The sequence below is a fragment of the Orcinus orca genome, chromosome 1 (genome assembly GCF_937001465.1).
Source record: "Orcinus orca chromosome 1, mOrcOrc1.1, whole genome shotgun sequence".
Classification (NCBI taxonomy): Eukaryota; Metazoa; Chordata; class Mammalia; order Artiodactyla; family Delphinidae; genus Orcinus; species Orcinus orca.
This window is the reverse complement of record NC_064559.1, coordinates 157,502,170-157,524,950: the sequence shown is the minus strand read 5'-3', so window position 1 is coordinate 157,524,950 and position 22,781 is coordinate 157,502,170. Positions and strand designations below refer to the sequence as shown.

General features: G+C 43.4%; 1 protein-coding gene across 3 annotated transcripts in view; it reads left to right on the top strand.

The window, feature by feature from the left end:
- Positions 1-260: 260 nt before the first annotated feature.
- CACHD1 (cache domain containing 1) overlaps positions 261-22,781 on the top strand; it is a 234,021-nt gene continuing 211,500 nt past the window's right edge. For all 3 annotated transcript variants that reach the window (XR_007471725.1, XM_033408976.2, XM_004281616.4), the window contains exon 1: positions 261-1,110. Coding sequence is in view for 2 of the 3 variants with exons in the window: in XM_033408976.2 (XP_033264867.1) it covers positions 871-1,110 (240 nt within the window). In the remaining variant the exon portion in view is untranslated. The remainder of the gene's footprint in view (positions 1,111-22,781) is intronic.

Genomic DNA, 22,781 nt, shown 5'->3' with positions numbered 1-22,781 from the left:
GATGGGTGGGACCCCGGAGTCCCTGGCGAGGGCGGAGGCGGTGAGAGCTGGGGTGGGCAGCTGTCCCCGGCAACCAGAAGGTCCCAGGGACCCCACCCCCGGCAGGGCTGGTACCCGAGCCGAGAGCCTGCTCTCCGGCCCGTGGCGTCTCGAGGGGCCGGTTCTGAGGCGGCAGCGGGAGAGAGAGGGGAGGGGCGACCGGGGGAATGTCCCCGCCTCTTTCCCCGCTTCCATAAATCACCGCAGCCGCGGCGGCCGCCGGGCCGGGAAGTGTACGGAGTCGGAGCGCAGCGTGGTGGCACCAGACACCTCCCTTTCCCCCGTCGCTGGCTTTCTTTCTTTCAGTGTGCTTTTTTTGTTTATTTGTTTTTGTTTTTTTAAACCTCCCCCTCTCCTGCCTCGCTCGGGTGGCTGCCCCAGCATAGCAGCCCGATCGCGGCTCCTCCGCGGGTGCAGCCGCCCGCCCTCGCCGCCGCCGCCGCCTCGCTCGGCCGGGACCCGCGGGAAGCGAAAGCTCGGCGGCTCCGCCTGTCAGCCCCGCGGCCACAAACCCGGTGCGGACGCCGCAGCTCTTCCAGCCGTCCGCCGCACCGCGGGGGCCGCGCCGGCGCCGGGGTCCCGCGGACGGCTGGGGCGGCTGCTTCCTCTCCCGCCGCGGCCACCGGGGCCCGGAGATGGTGGCCGCCCGCGCTCCCGCGCCGTAGCTGGGCGCCCCCTAAGTTCGGGAGCCGCCGCGGCGCTGAGAGGCGGCTGCAGAAGGGAGAGAAAGTTTTGCCGGGTGCGCGGAGCGGGCCCTGGGCGCACCTCCCGGAGCTCCCTCCCCGCTTCCCGGCGCCTGGAGCCCGTCGGCGGGGAGTGGGGGTAGGCGGCATGGCCCGCGAGCCGGAGGAAGAGGAGGCGGCGGAGGCGGCCGCCCTGGCACGCGGGGGTCGGGGCTCGCTCGGCCGGGCTGGGGCGCGGCGGCCGCCCCTCTGGCTGCTCTGCCTGGCCGCGGGCTGGCTGCTGGGCGCCGGGGCCGACGCCGACTTCTCCATCCTGGACGAGGCGCAAGTGCTGGCGAGCCAGATGCGGAGGCTGGCGGCCGAGGAGCTGGGGGTCGTCACCATGCAGGTAAGGGCCCCCCCCCCCATCGCGCCCGCGAACTTGCCAGGCATCCCGCCTATCTCCTCCGCGCAGAGCCCGGTCCCATCCCCAGTACAGGTCCCCTTAAACGAGCACCGACCTCGCTGGCATGCACAGAGCCCCCTTTGCCCCGGACACCTCCGCCCTCCCCATGGACCCCCTGACTACACACCAACTCCTCTTCCAAGCACTCGGGTCCCCTTCCCTTTCTCCTCTGCAGAAGCGCCTGCCCTTTGCACAGACCCATTTTCCCCGCCCCCCGGCACAGTTCCATTATCTCGGCAAGGATTCTCAGGTTCCCTCGCACCTCCTTTCCTAATTTGCACGCATTTCCCCGCAGTCTTTTTTACCCCTCCACCCCTGCAAACTCCCCTTCCCACTTTGTGTACCCATCCCAGGACAGCCGGTCCCGCCTGGCCCGGATGATTTTCCGAGACCCCCAGTGTACCCCCTTGATCACCTCATCGGGTCCCCCAGACCTAGGCGCTGCAGTGGGCGCCGGGAGGGGAGGCATCGCTGCGTGCGCAGCAGCTCCGGGGCCACCTGGGGTCCCGGCTGAGAGCGGCCGAGAGAGTGAACTCCGCGCTCCCTTTCCCCGCCCGGGTGTATTGGGGGAGGGGCTGGCCTGGTAGACTCCGGGTAGATTCCCGACTCGTCCTGTGTGGTGGACTTTTTTTGTTGTTGCTTTCCGCTGTCGCTGTTGTCGGTTGCGCGCTGTCGGCTGTTTTTGTTTTGTGTATGCCTTTTGGGGAGGAAAAAGGGAGCATAGTGAATAAGGTTCCCATTTCTCTAAATTGTTTACCAGGTCCGTCCTCCCCAGGAGAGGAAGGGGGCTAAAGAAAGATTGCCCGAGGCCAGTAAGGAATCCTGAAGATGTTACTAATAACCAATAGTAGTAAAAAATTGCTAAACAGAAACCACCTGGAGATTCTATCGCGCCGTTATTTTAACCTCCTTGGCCCACTGGTTTAGGAGGAGAGGTTGAGATGACATTCCGAGTCTGAAACCTTTGCTATAACATTCTTCCGTAAACTAACCTCATCCTCTTCTTATGTCTTCTAACAATAATAACGGTGATGAATGTGGTCTTCGAAAGAGCGAAGTTTCCAGGAATGTGTTCTTGGAATAGGTTTCTGATTTCGATTCTACTGTGACAACCCTTCTACCTCCCACCGGGAGAGGTGTTTTAAAGTCACTTGGGACTCAGGTTTCTGATGTCCTTTTTTTTTTTTTTAAACCTCTCTCCCTAACCCTACGCCCCTCCCCCCACGCCCCAGTCTCCTTCCAGGATGATACAATTTTCCTAAAGCTAGTTCCACAGACCTTTACCGCTGTAGTGAAAGACTGTAGGGTTTTTTGTTTTGTTTTAGGAGTGAGGTGAGGCTGAGGAGTGGATGGTTTGCTTGAATGGCAATGCTGCGTTTATTTGCAGGCACCGGCCCTGAAGTGCAATAGAGTCCGATTTTTCTTCATGTGCATAATAGTAGACAAGCTTTTAAGATACGTCGTTTAACTTTTCTATGCAGATCTTTTAGGCTCAGATTAAGTTATAATTTTTTCCATATGCGTTTTCTGATTTCTGAGGATTGCTGACAGAGATCTTAGGAGTGAAGTGACCTTTAGAGGAAATGAACTAAAATGTTAGGGATAAACGAGGATTTCTTTTCCCACTGATGAATGTTTCAATTCAGAGGACAAATAATTGTCTTTTTGCATAGAGACCCTCTTTTAATAAAGGAAAGTTAATACGTTGCAGTTTTGGACTGTGTTTGTAAGATTAGCAGGCATTTATCCCCTTCATCCCATCACTAGGGCTGGACAAGGAACCTCAGGGTTTTTTTTCCCCCTTCACCATATAAGCTAAGGACTAGCTTTTTCTAAGATGCTGACAGCAGTTTTACTGTTTCTCACCCGATCCTTGACAAAAGGTGAAATCGGATCCCAACACATTGTCATTCAGGTAGGGATCCAAAGCAAATGTAGTTTTAAAAGGCTTCCCTGTTGAAAAGGAGACACTTTAGAAAAAAAGCTCTGATCAGTGGGGGGTTTGTGCCCAAATGGCCCTTTATCTCCTCCCAACTGGCCTCTTTCTAACACCTTTGCAACCTCATTGTGGAAACTGGCCTCCTGGGGACAGGGTTTTGTCTGGCAAAATGTGAAGTGGCTTCTCTCCTTTTTTGAAAGGAGCAGCACATACTGTATTTAAATTCTTCTTCTTGAGCTGTACATTGATCTGCCACTTGCCTCCTTCTGGGAAAATTGGGGAAAGGGTCTCTTTTCAATTTTGTTAGACTGTCAGCTTTTGGGGGGAGGGAACACTTGTAAAAATCTAAGGCAGGTTAGATTTTTTGCCCTTAGAACAAAGGTTTCGAGCCTCACATTTTCCTCCGTAAACCTCTGGGATTTTTTCAATGTGTCTGAAATTATATGGGTTTAGCTGCCTAAAGTGCAGATAATATAGTCCTTCCTTGTGACATGTTGGATTTTATAGCTGTGGAGCTAATCTGTTGCTCAGAGGCAGGTGGCCTCATTTGGGCATTAAGGTGAGCAGGGTCAAACTTCCATCTGTAGATACGAGGGGGTTGGGGAGAGATGATGTCTCTTTGCAGAAAAAGAATGTCCTCTCTTGATTAAGGGATTGACTCTTCACTTGACCTTGGCGTTTCCAGTACAGTGCAGACCTTTCAGGACAGCATCTTCTTTGACAAGAAACTCTCTGTAGGTCAGTTTATACATGAAACGCCTATTTCCAGACTTCAGTTGCTGCTGCTGCAATTCTCCAAGGACCGTTTTTAATTTTGAGAAATTGCAAAGTAGCCTTCCAAGGAGGCCTGTTGCCGCCTCTGTCACAGGACAGGCACAAGGAGTAATTTTACAAAAACAAAACCCAGGCCTTCTTTCAGCACTGTTGTTTCCCATGGCATAGTTTTTGTGCTTGCTGATAGAGAAGACAGTTTGAAAAGCGATCTATCTTAAAGATTTTCTTGGAAAGGTTTTCTCATGGAGGCTGCCTGCTCATGTTTTTTTTTTTTGTTGTGGTGGTGGTTCCTTTTTAGTAATGGACAAAATTAAAAAAACAAAAACTCTAAATGATCTGCACCAGCTAATTTTGCCAGTGCCCTGGGAAAGCTGCCACTGAATACTGCCCCCCTGGCAGCAGACCCCATACATCATGGGTAAAAGTCAAAAACCTAATCATCGTCTCCTCAGGGGTCTCGTGGAGTGAAGCCATCAACGTTGAGATCTAGGGAGCAGAGAGTGGCTGTGTCCAGGGAGGCTTGCCTCTGCTTTTTCATTCATGCAACAAGTTTTAATCGAAGAAAATCGTAGAGTGGAAAGAACTCCACATTGGATATTTGGAAACCTGGGTTCCAGCTCTGCCACTTGAGAAGTTGGGTGATCTTTGCAAACCTGGAAATGATGATTCTTCCTAGAGATCTGTTCTGTGGACCTAATGGCAATAGTGTGTGTGAAGGCACCTGCTGATGTGAAGTTGGGGCTGGGAAATGTTGATGGACGTGGTTGTTCTTAAATGGAGAAATATTCCTTGGAAGCTGGCTGAGCACAGAGCATTATGCTAGCTGGGTGTTTGGGGGATTTACAGGGAGGTATCACAGCACAACCCCTTAAGGAGTTTGCAACGTGCAGGCGGAGGTAAGGTTGCACAGGTAAAACAGTTAAGCAACAATGCCTGCTTGTTAGAAGGCATATCGGGCTCTGGGAGCCATTTCACCAGGCACTTATAAGGCCCATTTAACATTATATGACAATCCAGGCTTCCTAACAGCAAGGGCCTGGCACACGTCCAGGGTGCCCGCCTTGATGTTAGCTCTAACTCAGCTCTGCTGGGCTGGGCATAGTCACTGTGAACTTGGCAGACACACTAGCAGGTTGGTCGGACAGCTGCTGTATGGGGCTTGGAAGAGGGGTGGGTGAGGAGGGTCCTTCCAGCAGGGACAGAAGAAATACCAGAAGCACAAACTTGAGCTTGAACTCAAATTGAAGAAAGAGCAGCAGCCAGGACAGTCATGACTTCAGAAACTGAAGGGTGCTGTAGGGGTGAGGTGTTGACTGAAAATATAGAGCAGTGTTGTAAATAGTGGCTACAGCTGAAAGTGAAAGGGGAGGCCTTCTTTGTATGCCCTAGGACATCATTACGTAAGTTCATTTTTCACATTGGCATACATTCAACAAACTTTTGGGGGAGGCTTCTTTTCTATGAGGGGCCTTGGGTTCAGCTAAGCTGGGGATACAAGGTAAATAAGGCCTGCTCCAGGCCCTGAAGCTCTCAACTGATGATGCAGACAGATACAAAAGGAGGTGGTATGATACGGGGGTTAAGGAGAGGCAGAGAGGTATTAGAAAGCAGTGGGCTAGTACCATGGTAGAGAGAGGAACAGGGCATTATGGGAGTACAGAGGAGGGCTGCTGAAGCCCATCTGGTGAGGTAACGGAAGTTGGCTACTCCTCCTTTGGCCTTTTAAATGAACTGTCCACACACAGAGGCCAGTCCTGCAAGCAGAAACAGCCTCAGACATTAAGGGTAACCAAATCAGCAGTTCACCAGACATTTCTAATGCCCTTTGGTCGTACTGGACAAGGTAGCTGTTATATCTTAAGCACCAGAAAAGGGGGGTGGCTGTGACTCTTGTACCTCTGCACATGCCCACACGTCTTATCTCATTTCTTTGGCCATCACGCCCGGAGTTTCTGTGGTTATTGGACATAACCATCTTTGTGGCTCTACTATAACTGCGTGCTGATTTGCAGTTATGTTTAGGCAAGGTTGGCATTTGCCCCTTAATCATGTCCATCATACCAGGAATGGCATGTTTTAGGATGATTTGAACGTGTACTTAGGCAATCGAGAATGTTTTAGGGATGAAATAATCACCTGTATTTGCAAATAATGTTGTTTGAGTCTATGCCCCGTGCGCAGTATAAGCCCTAGTGGGAAAACTGCGGCCTTGTTTTCTTCTGAGATTGAATGTTTGGAGTAGAGGAAAATTGACCATTGGTGGATGACTTTGAGTTGAACTTGGTAAGAATGAGCTCAAGGAAAAGCATGTTGAATCCCTTCTGAGGGACTCTCACTGGTGTGCTTAGTACTTCCTCCCCTTCCTCTCCACTGATACCTGTCTTAGCTGGCATCCTCGCCTGTGCTTATGCTTTTCCTGCCAGTCGTACTTGAGCCTGGCGGGGTGTGGGGGAGGGGAAGGAGATGGTGTTACACTTTCTAACTTGGTGCTATTTCTGGTTGCTGCGTGAAGAGAGTTCCTTCCTTGAGCTTAAGTGGATGAGCAGACAGGAAACTTGCAGAACTCTGGAAGTTAGGTATTACGTGCAGTGGGATTTGCTTTGAATCTGCTTGAACCTGGTGTAAGAGTGTATTGCAAGTCAAAAACATATAAAGGGCGACAGTTTTGACTCAGCTAGTTATTAACTACGTCACTTCCGGCATGTTATTAAATCACCCTGAACTTGAGTGTCTTCGCGCTTCATTTGGTTAATGGAGGGAAGTATCTTTGAGCACAAAGTCTAACATAGGAACAGTCAGTAAACAGAAATAAATATGGGACAATCTATTTAGTGCCAGGGCACAGAACCTGGAAGCAACAAACATGCAACTCCAGAGCCTGAATGAAACCGAAATCTAAGCTACATGTGGTCAGTCCTCTGGCCCAGGGGTTACCAAAGTGTGGTGCACGGACCTCAGGGATGTGATGCAAAATCATCCTTTGTGGCTTGTGAGGAAAGTATTAGACCTGCTATTTATAGTTATTTATTTACTTTTAAGCTTTCTAAATGCAGAGACTTGAAAAAATATACAGAAGTAAAGAGAATAGCATAAGAATGCTCCTGTACCTCTCACCCAGCCTAAATAGCTATCAACTTGTGGTCACACTAGTTTCATATCTGCCTCTGCCTCCACATGCTCTTCCCCTCCCCCGCAGATTATTTTGAAGCAAATTCCAGGTATCACAGCATTTCATCCATAACATTTTTATTGCATCCTTATTTAATTTCATGTTTTATAATATGCATAATATATTGCTGCACTAGTGTATAGAATTTGCAATCCATAAATACAAATCTTTTGGAGGATATATACTTATAATTTTTTTTATAATGAAGTGCCTGAGCAAAATGATCACTGCGTCCCCTGGCCCTTTACAAATAGCTAGTACCTTTGCCCAGCAGCCTCCTTTGCCTTCCATATGTAACGCCCAAGTTTCTTTTGCATCTGACCCTCATTTTCATGCCTGGCTTTCCCCACGAGGCTGTGAGCGTCCATGTTTTCTTAGTGGCCAGCTTATAGTCGGAGCACATGTATTTGACTGATACGCCACAGGCCCCGTCTTCTTACTCCTGCTTTGTCCCTCTTGCAGAGAAGGAAGGCAGGAGTGAGAAAGGAACAAGGCAAAATAAGCTGTGAGGGAGGAGGGGAGGTTGAGGAGGAAAAGCTGATTATATATGTAATGTATCTTCTGATGAGTCTGTCAGCAGATATTCCCTGGGTGCCTTGTTGCAGAATCAGAGGCTGGGAGAGTGCAGGGAAAGTATAGGATACCCAGTGCTTTCCCTCCAAGAGCTGTGTCTTACCAGAGAGGCTAAACCAACTTGAATAGGTCAAGACAGTATAGAAAGAAATGCTAAAATATGGGATCAAGGTTACACGGGGAGGGGTGGGGGGGTTGCTAGCTCTGACGTTGCCAGGGGTCAGTTAGACAGAATGAGTAAGGCGGGCCAGGTGTAGGTCAGTAGGGAACGGTGTTGGCTGTTGTAAACAGGAGGTCACTGATGGGGGCTGAAAGGAGGCAGCTGCTACTCAGCTTCTCCGATTGCTGCCCAGTGGCAATGAGGGTCCCGTGTTGCCACGTGACTCACTTTTCAGGAGAAGCTGGGTATCTTGTTTTTAGATGAAATCTCTTGATTCTTAAAATGTTGGCAAACAATCCACATTTAAAAAACAAAATAAACAAACAAACAAAACATTGTGTGGGCCAAAGCAAACATGCCTGTAGGCTGCATCAGGCCAGAGGCCACCAGTTTGCGGTGTCTGGATTAGAATTATTCAGTGAGCTCCAGGAGACAAAATCAGTGCTTGTGTGTAAAGGTTATGGGGAAGCAAGTTTCTGTATGGTAGGAAGGACAACTTTCTGATAGAAGAGTTCTAAATTGGATTGCTTTAGGAGATGAGCTCCCTGTCATCCTAATTACTTAAGCAAATGGTCATCGAATGTTTATTTGGTGCCAGGCACTATGTTCGTTCTGAGGCAGCCATCGGATAATTTCCAAGGCAGTGAACGGTATGAGAAAGGAGGTTCCGGATGCTTGGAGAAAGTATGTCAGAGATGTTAACCCATTTGCGGGGTGCAGAGGGATTCAGAGAGTGCCATTCCCAGAAGTCTCCTTTGTGATGACGCCTTCAAGCAGTGGAAAAACGGCCTTAAGATTTGGAGTTTAGAGAGCTGGCGGGAAGGAAGGGTGCAGGAAGAGGTCAGAGAAGTAGACAGAAGTCAGGTAGTGGGTCCTTGGATCCTTCATGTCCGTCAAGACACATGGCAGGTAACAGAGCACCCAGTTTATACCAGCTTAAACAAGGAAGTAAGTACTGCCTCATGCAATTGGACAGTCTAGGGGAGATCTTTGGGCAGGGCTAGATGAGGGCTCAGTGTGGCCGTACCCTCCTTCCCTCCATTCTCATAGGTTCTCCCCTTTGTTTCAACATGGCTGGCAGTAGCTTCTTAGTGTTTGAGTTGAGAACTAGCTGCTGCTTGTGCCTGAGTCTTTTGTCTTTGGAAGAGATGTGCTCTGGGCAGGGGTGGCGGGGCGTGGCGGGGGGGAGGAATAGGAACCTGGAGAAATGAGGAACTTGGTGCCTAGAAAGCTCAGCTGAAGTGATTTAGGATTCAGGCACCATTAGCAGCCACCACATCCCATGGCCTGCTCCGTACCTAGGTTCTGTCTCCCCCAGTACAGCTCCGGGAGGGCCTGCTTTGCGGTCTCCCTGCTTCTGGCCTGCACACAGGCTGGCTGGCCTCCCACTGTGGTCCTGTGGCCTGCCCTGAGGGGCTGTACAAACTCAGCCTCAGCAGGCCTGCCCCGGGCATGCCTTTTCTCCCTGACCTGTCAGATCCACGGATCACCGGGTGCCATGAGAACTGGGAAGAACCAGAGAGAAAGTCAGATGGACCTCTCGCACTTTACAGATGAGAAACGGAGGCCCACTGGAGAGTGGCTCTCTGGAGCTTACACCAGTAGTACGTGTGGTAGACTTAGAACTCAGGTCTTCGTTTTAGGGTTGTTGCTTTTTGACCTTTTTCACAGTTCTACCCCATGGCAGCTCCATTTTCCTACAGAAGATTGCCTTAAAAGGGAAAGGAAACTTGACTTAAGAACCTTTCCATTCCTCTTTTGAAAAAAACTGGCTTATTTCTTTTATGGTTGAGAACTTAAAGCTGATAGTCTAATTTGACAGCTAACTGGGTTTTGTTTTGTCTGTTTGTTTGTTTTAAAGCTACTTAAATACCTAGAAGTCAGTGAGCCACTGAAGAAATACAAAAATTCTGAGACTTACCACAATGTTAGATATTTTTAGATATTTTTTAAAAGAACAAATTTAAGTGGTCAATAGCTATTTATAATTGTGAACCTGTACCACCAAAGTAATTTTTAATTAAAAAGATAAAGCAGAAAAAGAAAACAGAACTTTAAGGGAGGAACAACTTTGGTTTTTTGGTATTTATATAAAAGCTACAGAAGGAAATTACACCTGTAATTTTCAGGCAGAGTGCTATTTTAGAATTGAATTTTGGGACTGCATATCTCTCCCCGGTTATTCGAAGTATGAAGTTCTTTCTTTTTGTGAAAATTGTAATAGTATCATTACTTTGGAGGGGTTGTTTGTTTGATTTGATAATGAAACAAAATAAATGTCATTTGAATGCCTCTTTACCTTGCCCACTTTGTTCTGAATTCAAAAGAAGTTTTCCCTTACTTCAGATTTACATAGTCACATGATTTCTCAGTTAATTACAGTTAGAAAAGTTCCAACACCCAAATACCAGCCTGGGTCCACTGAAAAGTAGCTTCTGGTCCATATATCCCTGGAAATAGTGTCCTTTATTGTCATTGTAGTAGAGAAGCCAGTGGAGGAAATTCTTATCCATTGTACATGATAACCTCCTGGTTCTGTTCCAACCATAACAGTTATTTTAAAGGCTTGGTCAAAGCCCAAGACTCCAGCACTTTTTTTTTTTTCTGGATTCCCCTTGGATATTTTTTTTTAATTTTAATTTTTGCATCGAGTATTTGAAAAGATACTTCGAGGCCCTGGTGGAGGGGCAGTGAAAATCGGCAAGCCAGTGAGAATGAACCTGAATTTTTAATTAGGCTTTGAGTTGTTTCTGCAAAGTGTGGAGACATCATTAGTGATGTAAGTCTTGTTGCATTAGCAGAGACTGACATTTCACTTCAAACGGGGAGAGTGCAGCTGTCCTGTGCAGATAAAAGTTGCCAAGTGCAGAATAGCAAGGTGGATTGGTAGATAATTAGCTGTCCCACATTACTGCAGTGTGGAAGAAGCCCGCCAGTCATGGACAGGAAGGAGGAATTATTAGCGGGAGAAAATCCAAGTGTGTCATAAAGCACTTTGGAATCACTTCAGCTGTGGCAGAGCTGATAAGGAGTATGTTAAGGAAACAAGACAAACTGAGTCTAGTATATGATGGCCAGCTTTCTCTCTTTTTTTTTTAAACAAATCTTAATTCAAAAGAGGAATAGCCAGAAATTAATGATCCATAAATACTCTGAAGTACAGATTCATCAGTCTGCCCTGACTCTGCATATAAAATAATTAACCAGCTTAAAATAGTCTTCATAGTTCCATGTCACTTGAAAATAAAGTAAGGATTCTAAATAGGAAAAAAAAAATCACAGGGAGACCATAAAGCCTTAACAATTACAGTTCTGTGTATAACCATGAAAAGATATTTGAAGAAGAAATTTTGAAGTCTGTCACCTCCCTGATACGTGTTACAGTATTTATAAGTGGTTTGAGGATATTTTTATGTCCTTATGGGTGGTGCACGTTTTAAAAGTTTTGCTGTTATCTTCGCATTCATCTCTGGGAATGAGCAGTGTAGAAAGACCTGTTGGGTTTCTTATCAGACATTTGCTAATTCACATGAAACTTCATGGGATTTTTTTCTGTCCACTGGATTGCACCCTGGGCCCCTATCAGGGTCCTGGATGCCGTGTCCTAATTCCACCCATGTTTCTTGATTGGCTTTCTCCAAAGCCTGTGCTTCTCCTGGCAGCCCAGGGACAGGAGGTGCTAAAGTACTCAAGGTGCTGCGTTCTGCTTGGATGGTGTCCTCTCTGAATGAGGGCTACGCTTGGCTGCTGTAGGAGAGCCAGATTTCTGCTTTTTGCTGCTTGTCTGCTCCCTCTCTCGGTTGTTCCTACCCTGAGCAGTTTTGGAGAAAGCCTGGAGAACTGAGGTTTTTGGCAATCTTGGCTATTGGATCCAGAGCAGGTTTCACTGACCCTACGTGAACTGGGGATATTGGCCCCTTTTGTAGTCCTTGGTGGGAGGGGGACTAGACTGTGTGCTGACTTGTGAACCTTTTCATTTGTTATGGGTTGATATCCCAGAGTTAGTGTAAATTCAGATGACCAAGGAGGCCTGGAAATTTTTATTTGCATCCATGTGTAATCAGTTAACAAATGCGGGCAAGAGTTGCAAACAGTAAAGCTTTGTACGGATGAGGACTGTTAGAGTGTAAGCTCTCACAAGAAAGAGCCCAGATTTATTCATCTGTATAGTCCTGGTCTGTTAACACAGTCTCTGGCACGTGGCGAGGACTCAAAAAAGGTCTGGACTACTGAAATTGTGTGGTCATCTTTAAACAGTAGATTTTGTAACTTTCTAATACTATTCTGAATTTAGCTTTTGCTACTGTTTGTTTCATTACCTAGTCTAGACTTAAGTGAAATGTCTTGAGCCTACACTTGCTACTAAAGATTTAACATGTTTCAGATGAGTGACAGTGTCTAGCAGAGTAAGCACATCAAGACTCTAAGTATTAGGTGGTTCTGATGTCTAATTTCTTCATGTTAGAGAAAGCTTAGGTATGTATATCGGGGCCACTTAGGAATATAAAAAATACAAAAATGTGTGTGTACTTGCAAATTGTGTACTTAGAGCTACTTAATCCTAGAGGTTAAATTCATCAGTTAGTTCATTTAACGAATATGTATTGAGCACATACTATATGCCAGGTACTGTGCTTGGATTTGAGTTCGTGGTTAACACAAGAGAGACAGGATCTCTACTCTTACAGAGTGTACCACCTACTAGGGGAAATAGACATTAAAGAAGTAATCATATAAATAAACATAAGTGATACACTTTTTGAGTAATGTTATGAAGGAAACAAGGATTATTGGAAAGACACCAGGGAGATCTTTTAAAAATATGTCAGATATGTTGCTTCTCTGCTTAAATCTCTCTAAAGGCTCCCATCTGACTCAGAGTAAAATCCAAAATTACAGTGGTCTTCACAGCCAGTGTGATCTGGCCTCTTATATCTTTGTGGCCTTATTTTTTATCTCTCCTTCACCCACCCAGTTCCCGCCCCCCCACCCCCCCACCCCTGCCCCAGTTCCCGACACAATGTTCCTCTAATGCTCCAAGCACACACTTGCCCCAGAGCCTTTCTACTTGCTCTTCCTTTTGTCTGGGAAGAGCAAAAAAACTTTTCTTGCCCATCTTCTTTAAAACAGTATCCTCCCTTGCCTCTCCTTACTCTGCCACCTTACCCCATTCATTTTGTTTGTCATGCCTCTTAAGTTCCCACAGGTAAGCTTTGTATTATTCACTTGTTTTCTTATGGAATGCTGCTTGGCATTTAGAATTACTCAACAAATACTTAACTGGATAAGGTGAGTGGGAGTGACAGCTCTGGACTGGATGGCATGGGAAGGAATCAGAGGAGGTGATTCAAAGGAGGAGCCAGTCAGAGGAGAGGTGGGAGTGGGGCTAGCAAAAGAAGGGGGAGCCAGTCAGGGAGGGCAAGGGTAGCATTGGAACAGAGGCAAGAGCCTGTGTAGAGGTCTTGAGGCCAAATTTTGGCATACTTAAAGAACTGAAAGATAGCCAGGTGGCTGACTTATTAGCCTGCCAGCAGAAAGATGATGCAAATGAGGAATTTGAACCTTATTTCTAATCAATGCAAGTGTAATTGTTTCCCTAGAACTCTTTTGATCATGCCTTTACTGATAAGGACCCATTCGCAAGGTGAAGATGCACGATGAAAGACCCTGGATCTGTAGAGGTCTGGAGGTTGGAAAATCTGTGGCAGGTCATTTGTTTCTCTCTTGCAACAGAGGGAAGGAGAGAGGGAGGGGGACAGGGGATGGGAGATTACCGCTTCATGAAAAATTTAAATGTGGCTTCATTCTTCTACACCTATAGATTAAAAAAAATACTCATACTTCCCATGTTATTCTTTTTCTTGGAAGGGGGGGAAAAACAACTAGAGCAAACTCTGAATACAGCAATGAAGTCCTGCAGTAATGACTTAGATGTACTTTCCCCCCATTGTATTGCATTCATTCAGATAGATAGATAGATAAATTTACACACAGTAAAATGGACTGTTTTTTCTCCCCGCAGATAGCAATGATCACTTTTTAATGGGACCTTTAAATTTTAGAACCAAATCTTTGTGAAGTGGGTCGAACATGTTTTTTCATTTTAATTTAAAAGTTGTAAAATGTACATAACATAAATTGTTTTATCTTCATCATTTTTAAGGGTGCAGCTGTGGCATTAAGTACATTCACATTGTTGTGCAGCCATTACCACCATCTATGTCCAGAACTTTTTTGTCTTCCCCAACTGAAACTCTGTAGCCATTAAACAATAACTCCTCATTTCCCCCTCCCCCCAACCCCTGGCAACCACTATTTACTTTCTACCTCTATGAATTTGACTACTTTAGGTACCTTGTATATGTGGAATCATACAATATTTGTCCTTTTGTGGCTTATTTCACTTACCATGTCTTCGGGGTTCATCCACGTTATGGCATGAATCAGAAGTTCCCTCCTTTTTACAAAACCGTAATTCAAAAAGACACACGCACTCTTATGTTCATAGCAGCACTACTCACAATAGCCAAGAAATGGAAACAACCTCGATGTCCATCAACAGATGAATGGATAAAGAAGATGTGATACACATATACAATGGAATATTACTCAGCCATACAAGAGAATGAAATTATGCCATTTGCAGCAACATGAAGGGATCTAGAGATTATCATACCAAATGAAGTAAGTCAGAGAAAGACAAATATCATATGATATCGCTTATGTGTGGAATCTAAAATACGACACAAATGAATTTATATACAAACAGACTCACAGACATAGAGAACAGACTTGTGGTTGCTAAAAGGGGCAGGTGTAAGGGAGGAATGGATTGGGAATTTGGGATTAGCAGATGTAAACTATTATATTTAGAATGCATAAAAAGGTCCTACTGTATAGCACAGGAAACTATATTCAATATATTGTGATATATATATATACATATATATTCATATATATGTATATATACATATATATGAATATATATTCATATATACACATATATAACTGAATCACTTTGTACAGAAGAAATTGTAAATCAACTATACTTCGATAAAATAAAAATAAATTCCTTTTTTAAGGCTGAATAATATTCTGTTGTAAATATATATCATTATTTTGTTTGTCCATTTATCCATAGATGGTCCCTTGGGTTGCTTCCACCTTTTGGCTACTGTAAATAATGCTACTATGAACATGAGTGTATAGATACTTGTTTGAGTCACTACTTTCAATTCTTTTGGGTATATACCCAGAAGTGGAATTGCTATATCATATGATAATTCTATGTTTAATTTTTGACAGAGAGTCATAACTGTTTTCCATAGTGGCTGCACCATTTTACATACTTATCAGCAATTCACAAGAATTCTCATTTCTTCCCATTCTTGCCAACATTTGTTTTTGTTTACAATAGCCACTCTAATGGGTGTGAAAATGTACTCTTTTTGGTGTAGAGTTCCATGAAATTTGGTAAATGCACATCATGGAACTCTCACCACAATCCAAATACAAAAGTTTCATCACACTTCAAAATTCTCTGTTGCTTGTTTTAGTCATTCCTTCCCCTCCCCCACTCCCCAACTTGCTTCACCTGAAAACCGTCTCCATCTCTAATTTGCTTTTTCCAGAGTGTCATATAAATGGAGGCATTACAGTATGCATTTTGAGTCTGGCTTTTTAAATTTAGTATAATGCATTTGAAATTCATCCATGTTATGTATATGAGTAGCTTATTCCTTTTTATTGCTGAGTAGAATTCCACTGTGTGGATGTACCACAGTTTGTCTATCCATTAACCAATTGAAAAACATTTGGATTTTTTGAGGCCATACATCTAAAATATTCTTACTGTAAACATTCCCATACAAGTTTTTGTTTGAACATAATTCTTCGTGTTTCTAGGGGTGGGATTACCATGTTAAGTGTATGTTAAACTTTGTTAGAAACTGCTAGTCTGTTTTCCAAAGGAGCTATCTCATGATGTATTCCCACTAGCAATGGATAAAAGTCCTGGTAGCTGCACAGCCTCACCAGAACTTGATTGGGTCAGTCATGTTAATGTTAGCCATGGTAAAATGTGTGAAGTGATATCTCATTGTGGTCTTAAAGAATATTTCCCTAATGAGTAATGGTGCTGCGCATTTTTTCATGTGCCTATTTGCTATTAGTATATCTTTTTTGGTGCAATATCAAAACCTTTGCCCACTTTTAAATTGAGTTGTTTCCTTTTTTTTCATTATTTTTTTTAAAAAAATGATTTACTGATTTTTAAATTAAATTTGTAGATTTGTACAATGATTATTATCATCTAGTTTTATAACATTTTCATTACTCCTGAAAGTTCCTATGTGCCTGTTGTTGAGTTTTGAGAGGTACTTAGAAAAAATATTCAGATGTACTTTTAATTTCCTTATGAGTGCCAAATTCTACTACAAGTTTTTTTTAATTTTATTTTTTTATGCAGCAGGTTCTTATTTAAATTATCTATATTATACATATTAGTGTATACATGTCAATCCCAATCTCCCAATTCATCACACCACCTCCACCACCCCCTGCCACTTTCCCCCCTTGGTGTCCATACGTTTGTTCTCTACATCTGTGTCTCTATTTCTGCCCTGCAAACTGGTTCATCTGTACCATTTTTCTAGGTTCCACATATATGTGTTAATATGCGATATTTGTTTTTCTCTTTCTGACTTACTTCACTCTGTATGACAGTCTCTAAATCCATCCATGTCTCTACAAATGACCCAATTTCGTTCCTTTTTATGGCTGAGTAATATTCCATTGTATATATATGTACCACATCTTCTTTATCCATTCATCTGTAAATGGACACTTAGTGTTGGAAGATTTTTGATCACAGTTTCAATTTCATTGCTTGTGATCTGTTCATATTTTCTATTTCTTCCTGGTTTAGTCTTGGAAGGCTATACCTTTCTAAGAATATGTCCATTTCTTTCAGGTTGTCCATTTTATTGACATAGAGTTGCTTTTAGTAGTCTCTTATGATTCTTTGTATTTCTGTGATGGCCATTGTAATTTCTCCTTTTTCATTTCTAATTTTATTGATTTGAGTCCTCTCCCTCTTTTTCTTGATGAGTCTGGCTAAAGGTTTATCAATTTTGTTTATCTTCTCAAAGAACCAGCTTTTAGTTTTATTGATCTTTGCTATTGTTTTCTTTGTTTCTATTTCATTTATTTGTGCTCTGATCTTTATGATTTCTTTCCTTCTACTAACTTTTGGTTTTGTTCTTCTTCTCTAGTTCCTTTAGGTGTAAGGTTAGATTGTTTATTTGAGATTTTTCTTGTTTCTTGAGGTAGGCTTGTATTGCTATAAACTTCCCTCTTAGAACTGCTTTTGCTGCATCCCATAGGTTTTGGATCGCCGTGTTTTTGTTGTCATTTGTCTCTAGGTATTTTTTGATTTCCTCTTTGATTTTTTCAGTAATCTCTTAGTTATTTAGTAACGTACTGTTTAGCCTCCATTTGTTTGTGTTTTTTACATTTTTTCACCCTGTAATTGGTTTCTAATCTCATAGCGTTGTGGTTGGAAAGATGCTTGATATGATTTCAGTTTTCTTAAATTTACTGAGGCTTGATTTGTGACGCAAGATGTGATCAATTCTGGAGAATGTTCTGTGTGCACTTGAGAAGAAAGTGTAATCTGCCGTATTTGGATGGAATGTCCTATAAATATCAATTCAATCTCTCTGGTCTATTGTGTCATTTAAAGCTTGTGTTTTCTTATTAATTTTCTGTCTGGATGATCTGTCCGTTGGTATAAGTGAGGTGTTAAAGTCCCCCACTATTATTGTGTTACTGTCGATCTCCTCTTTTATAGCTGTTAGCAGTTGCCTTATGTATTGATATAAGTTGCTTTTTTAAGTGACATTGTTTTCACAAGAAATTTGCTTTCACGGCTTAAAGAATAATGGTGCCCAGGATTAGAAAGAATCAAGTATAATCTAGGATAGATAAAAATCTTTAAAAGAGAATTCAGGAATTTTCAGTTCTTGTTTTCAGCAAGAAATAAAGCATTATATAAGAGCTCTGGTTAATGTGTCCTGAGTAGAGTTGTAGATTTAATCAGTCAATCTTAGTAACTATTGACTGACCTCCTGTACACCTCAGCACTGTTCTAGGTGGTGATAACCAGAACTCAGTCCCTGCCTTTGGGAGGCTTGCCTTCTGGGAGAGTGAGATAAATATTCAAGCATGCAAAAATTAAATCAAAATGACACTAGACCCTGATCAGTTCTGTGAAGGAGTTAAATTAGGCTACTGTGCCATTTAAAGGAAGCCTCCTGGGGGAGCTGAGACTGAAATGGGCTTGGGGAGGTAGACCTGGGAGGAGCTGGAAGAAGGAGTAGGAAGCATAGGCCCTGAGAGTAGAATGGGTTGGTGTGTTTGAGAGGCTGAAAGGGGGCACTGAAGGAGGGTGGGAGTGGAGGAGGAGGAGAGAGGATAGTTACAGTGGGAACCAGAGAGTTTGGATTTTATTCTGGCTGAAATGGGAAGCCATTGGAGGATTTTAGGCAGAGAGTGACGTGGTCGTGATTGAATTTTGCTTTAGAAATATCCCTCTGGCTATTGGGTGCCTTGGTTGTATGTGGTGGGGATGGGGAAAGGAAGCAACGGAGGCAGGGAGACCATTAGAGTAGTGAAGGTATGTGTTCTTCATGGACAGGTAGGTATTGCCACATTTACCTTTGTGATTTCATTTAAATATGATGAAACTGTGTTATTTAATGCTCTACATCAACAAAGGCCCACTGGACCAAGGCTGTGATTTGAAAGAAAGTAGGACAGCTGCCATAGAAGAACAATTCAAGAAAATAAGACTTTTCAATGTAGAATATATGAGACAGTGGTAATCTCTTTCCTATGTACAGATACTCTACCAAGTGATTGATCATCAAAGGCAGTTGAGATCTTAGCTTACCAGCTATGTAACTTTTGATAAGTCCTTTTTCCCTCTTCAGAGCCTCAGTTTTCTCACTTTATATATAGAAAAATAATACCTGCCTCAACCCTGGGCTGTTGTAAGGGTGGCCATGTGTGTAGGTCATAGACCCCTCATTATCATCATCTGTGGTTCTGTTCGGATGTTTCGAACTGCAAGTAACAACCCATCCCAACAGCCCATGAAACTGCCTTAAAGGATAAAGAGTTTGTTGGCTTAAGTAACTGAAAGATTTATGTATAATGTGAACTTTCAGGCACTGTTTGATTAGAGGCAGGCTCCATTTGTCCACCCCCACCCCAATATCCCCCTGGCTCTATCACCCTCTAGGAGTTAGCTAACCTTCAGTCTGGCTTTGCCTGTAGTAAAATAAGGTCAGTGATCCCAGGTCTCTCTGGGGACATCAGACTCTTCAGAAGCGGACAACACCTCCCCTCTCTCGTAGGAAGCCTTGGCTTCATTCTGATTGGACCTTACTGTGGTTAGTGGAATGCAAGAGGATGGGATGCCATTCGTTTGTGCCAATCAGTTCCTGTTCCTAGAGCTGGGCATGGGATTGATTCCACCCACATCTCATGACAGCTACATAATTGAGTGATTTGGACAGCAAGAAGATAACACAGATGTTCACTACAGTTGTCTCTGTCATCGATCCAGTGACAGTAGAATATGAGAATGATTTTCTTTATTTTGGCTGGTGTCTTATTTATGCTGGACTCCATCCTCCGGCCCCCCCCCCCTTAAAAATTATTTACTGATTACTTACATGAAAAATAGGTATGGTATCATGTCAGTATGATGATCTGGGACTGCTTAATCTATTTGGTTAATAGAAGAATCCAAATCAATTAGTTTAGAAGGCAATTCTAATAATTTCTCTATTAGAGTATAATTTTAGCTTTATGTGAGATGATTATGGTTTGGAATTACCCATGCTGGTGGAGTTTACATTGTATGAAGACTACCAATATATCTTAATATGATTTATAGACAGAATCATGTTTCTAAGCACCCGGTGGCAGATACTTTATAATTTGTGTTTTGCAAATTTTGGTTTTTTGACCAATCTCCATGTGCTCTTCCCTAATTTTTCTTGTTTGGCTGTGTCTGTTCCACAGTGATGTTTAGAAAAGTCATGAAGAGAATTGCTACTTTAGGGTGTGGTAATTAAACAGCCTGCATTTAGTTCATTTAGTTATTGAAATGAAATAATAGTTAATATATTTTCAAGTGAATATAAATACAAAGTTTATTGAATTTTAATAAATAAATTTTGAGAGATTTATAGTTTGAACATAAATACAAAGTATTGGATTTTTAATAAATGATTTTTGAGAGATTTATAGTTATGAGAATAATTACCATCTATTTTGGACAAAGTTATCGAGAATCCATTGTTCACGGAATCTCATTTTGACATGGTAAAATATTATCAAGGAGGTAAAGTATGAAAAGCATCCTTTTTTAGTTTACGTGCCAAAAATCTGTCTTCTGTTTGAGTTGATTCAAGAGTTATAGGACTTGAATGTAACACAGTGAACTTCTTGTTGAATTTTCATTTAGCATGTTCATATATTATTGAAGTAAAGATTTGTGGTGCCAGTCCCAAAATATCTGACGTTGAATCAAGAGATGGAAAGCCTGCTAACATAACCGCCATTGTTCCTCCATCCATTCTTTTAATCCACTTAAAATGTGCATACAATCTATCAAGCAGTATGGCTTATTCAGTAATTTTAGGTACCTTCCGTTTCATTAGAATTTCATTTTTATACATTGGTTCTCTTGGTTATGAGACTAAGATCAAAACTGTATAGACATTGGACTGTTTCTTTTTTTTATAATGGAGAGAGTCTTTTTTTTTTTTTAATTGTATTTATTTTTTGGCTGCGTTGGGTCTTTGTTGCTGTGTGGTCTTTCTCTAGCAGTGGCGAGCGGGGGCTACTCTTTGTTGTGGTGTGCAGGCTTCTCATTGCGGTGGCCTCTCTTGTTGTGGAGCACGGGCTCTAGGCGCATGGGCTTCAGTAGTTGCAGCACATGGGCTCAGTAGTTGCGGCATGCGGGCCCTAGAGCACGCGGGCTTCAGTAGTTGTGGTACGTGGGCTCAGTAGCTGTGGAGCACGGGCCTAGTTGCTCCATAGCATGTGGGATCCTCCCGGACCAGTGATCAAACCCTTGTCCCCTGCGTCGGCCACAGGGAAGTCCCGGGACTGTTTCGTCTTAGTTTTCTCATCAGATTAGGATTCTATAGATGCTTTTTTCCCTCAAAACATTCATATCACTACATAACACCTTTTCAACTTAAGAAATGATTCTTGCAGCTGAACAACTTAGCCAGGAAAATTAAGTGAACGATGAAATAAGTAATCCTTCATTTCACTATATTTAATGTCTACTACTAGTTAGGCGTTCTCGTAGATGTTGAAGACAGGAGTCAACAAAATACAATCCTGCTTGCCTAGAGCAGACATTCTACTGGGGTGATTAGCAAGCAGGCTGGGAACAGCAGGGAGACAAGGGTCAGTTCAGGGAAACTATGTGAATGCACTGGTCAAGGCTTCTGCCTGGTGGATGGGGATGGGTCACGTGGCCAAGAGGAATTGTCTGAGGGATTAAGTCTTTTCAGGCTAGTCTCTCCCAGGCCGCATTTCTTATTTATGGCATTTTTAGAAGACTCACAAGTGGCCTGTAAACAATTACTATGCTTTTACTCTTCCTCTGTGTGTTTCCTATAAACCCTTCCCTTGGATTTTTCTTTTTTACAACTCAGCTGCCTGGGATTTACCTCATTCTCCAATCTCCTAGCACTGTCTTGACAGGAAAGGGAATGCTTACCTTCCTGTAGGCTTTGTGGATGTGCTTCAAACTAAAAGTGATTTTTAAGTAGCAGAGGTGCTCCCAAAGGTGGCGAGAGATGTGAATAGTTCCAGCGATCCTCAGTTTACAAACAGTCTGCCTTCCAAAGCTCATTTTGAAGCCTGTTGTTTAGAACAACATTCACCCAGAGAGATTATAAAAGCAGACCTAGTTCCCAGGCCAACTCACAAAAGCCTGTTTGGAGAAACTGGGATTTTAATCCAAGCTTTCTCACTGCCCTTCTGAGCCTCAAGTTCCTCACTGTAAAAATTGGGGGTACATTCCTAATTGTTGTAGGATTATAAGAGAATATCTGGCACAGTGCCTGATGCCAGAGGTCTCACAAAGTCTTAGCTTTTCTTTAGGAAGGAAGATGTTGCTGTGTCTTCGAATTTCATGTTCCACCCCTCACTTCTAGATTTTTTGAGCAGCAGTGAGGGTCGTGGGTGTGTGTGGAGCTGAGAAATGAGTAGGATAAATCGTCTGCGTTAGTAAGGGCAGGGAAGAGGAACGTGTTAGAATATGATTAGCTACTATTTATTGAACGTTTACTGTGCACTATGTACTGTGCCAAGCACAGGTTAAGTTTTGGCTGTTTTTATTTAACTCAGACATAAGCCAGTGGATCAAGGTTTGTTGCCAAAATGTCTGTTCTTAATAGCTTTAGCCAAAGTGAGTGGTTCTTCAGGTACAAATGGCTCTACTCAGCCTCTGCCCACTTCTATATATTTGTTTTCCATTTAGCCCCTATCTGTAGATCAAGAATAACTATCTGGGGACATTTTTGTCTGTCACCAAGCTGTTTCAGCAAAAAGGAAGATGCTTTTCAAATTCCCAAAGGGCAGAACAGCCTTCTCTCTGGTACCGCAGGCCTGACTGGGCCTGGTTTCCTCTCGAAATGTCTCCCTGTGATGTTGTAACTTAAAAGATGGAGGGCCGTTTGATCCAAGCCCAGGATTTGTTGGCTACAGGGTTTTTGTTAATAGAAAACACTCACACACCTCTAGGGGGGAGAAATTAAAGCACATACTTCTTCCTCTTTGACCTTCGAACCCTTGCCATTTACATCAAACACTCGCAAAGAGGGAAGGCTAAATTAATAATCTGTGATAGTTCCCTCTCTAACAAGGCTCACTTTAAACTTGGCATTTTCTCCTCAAACTGATGAGTT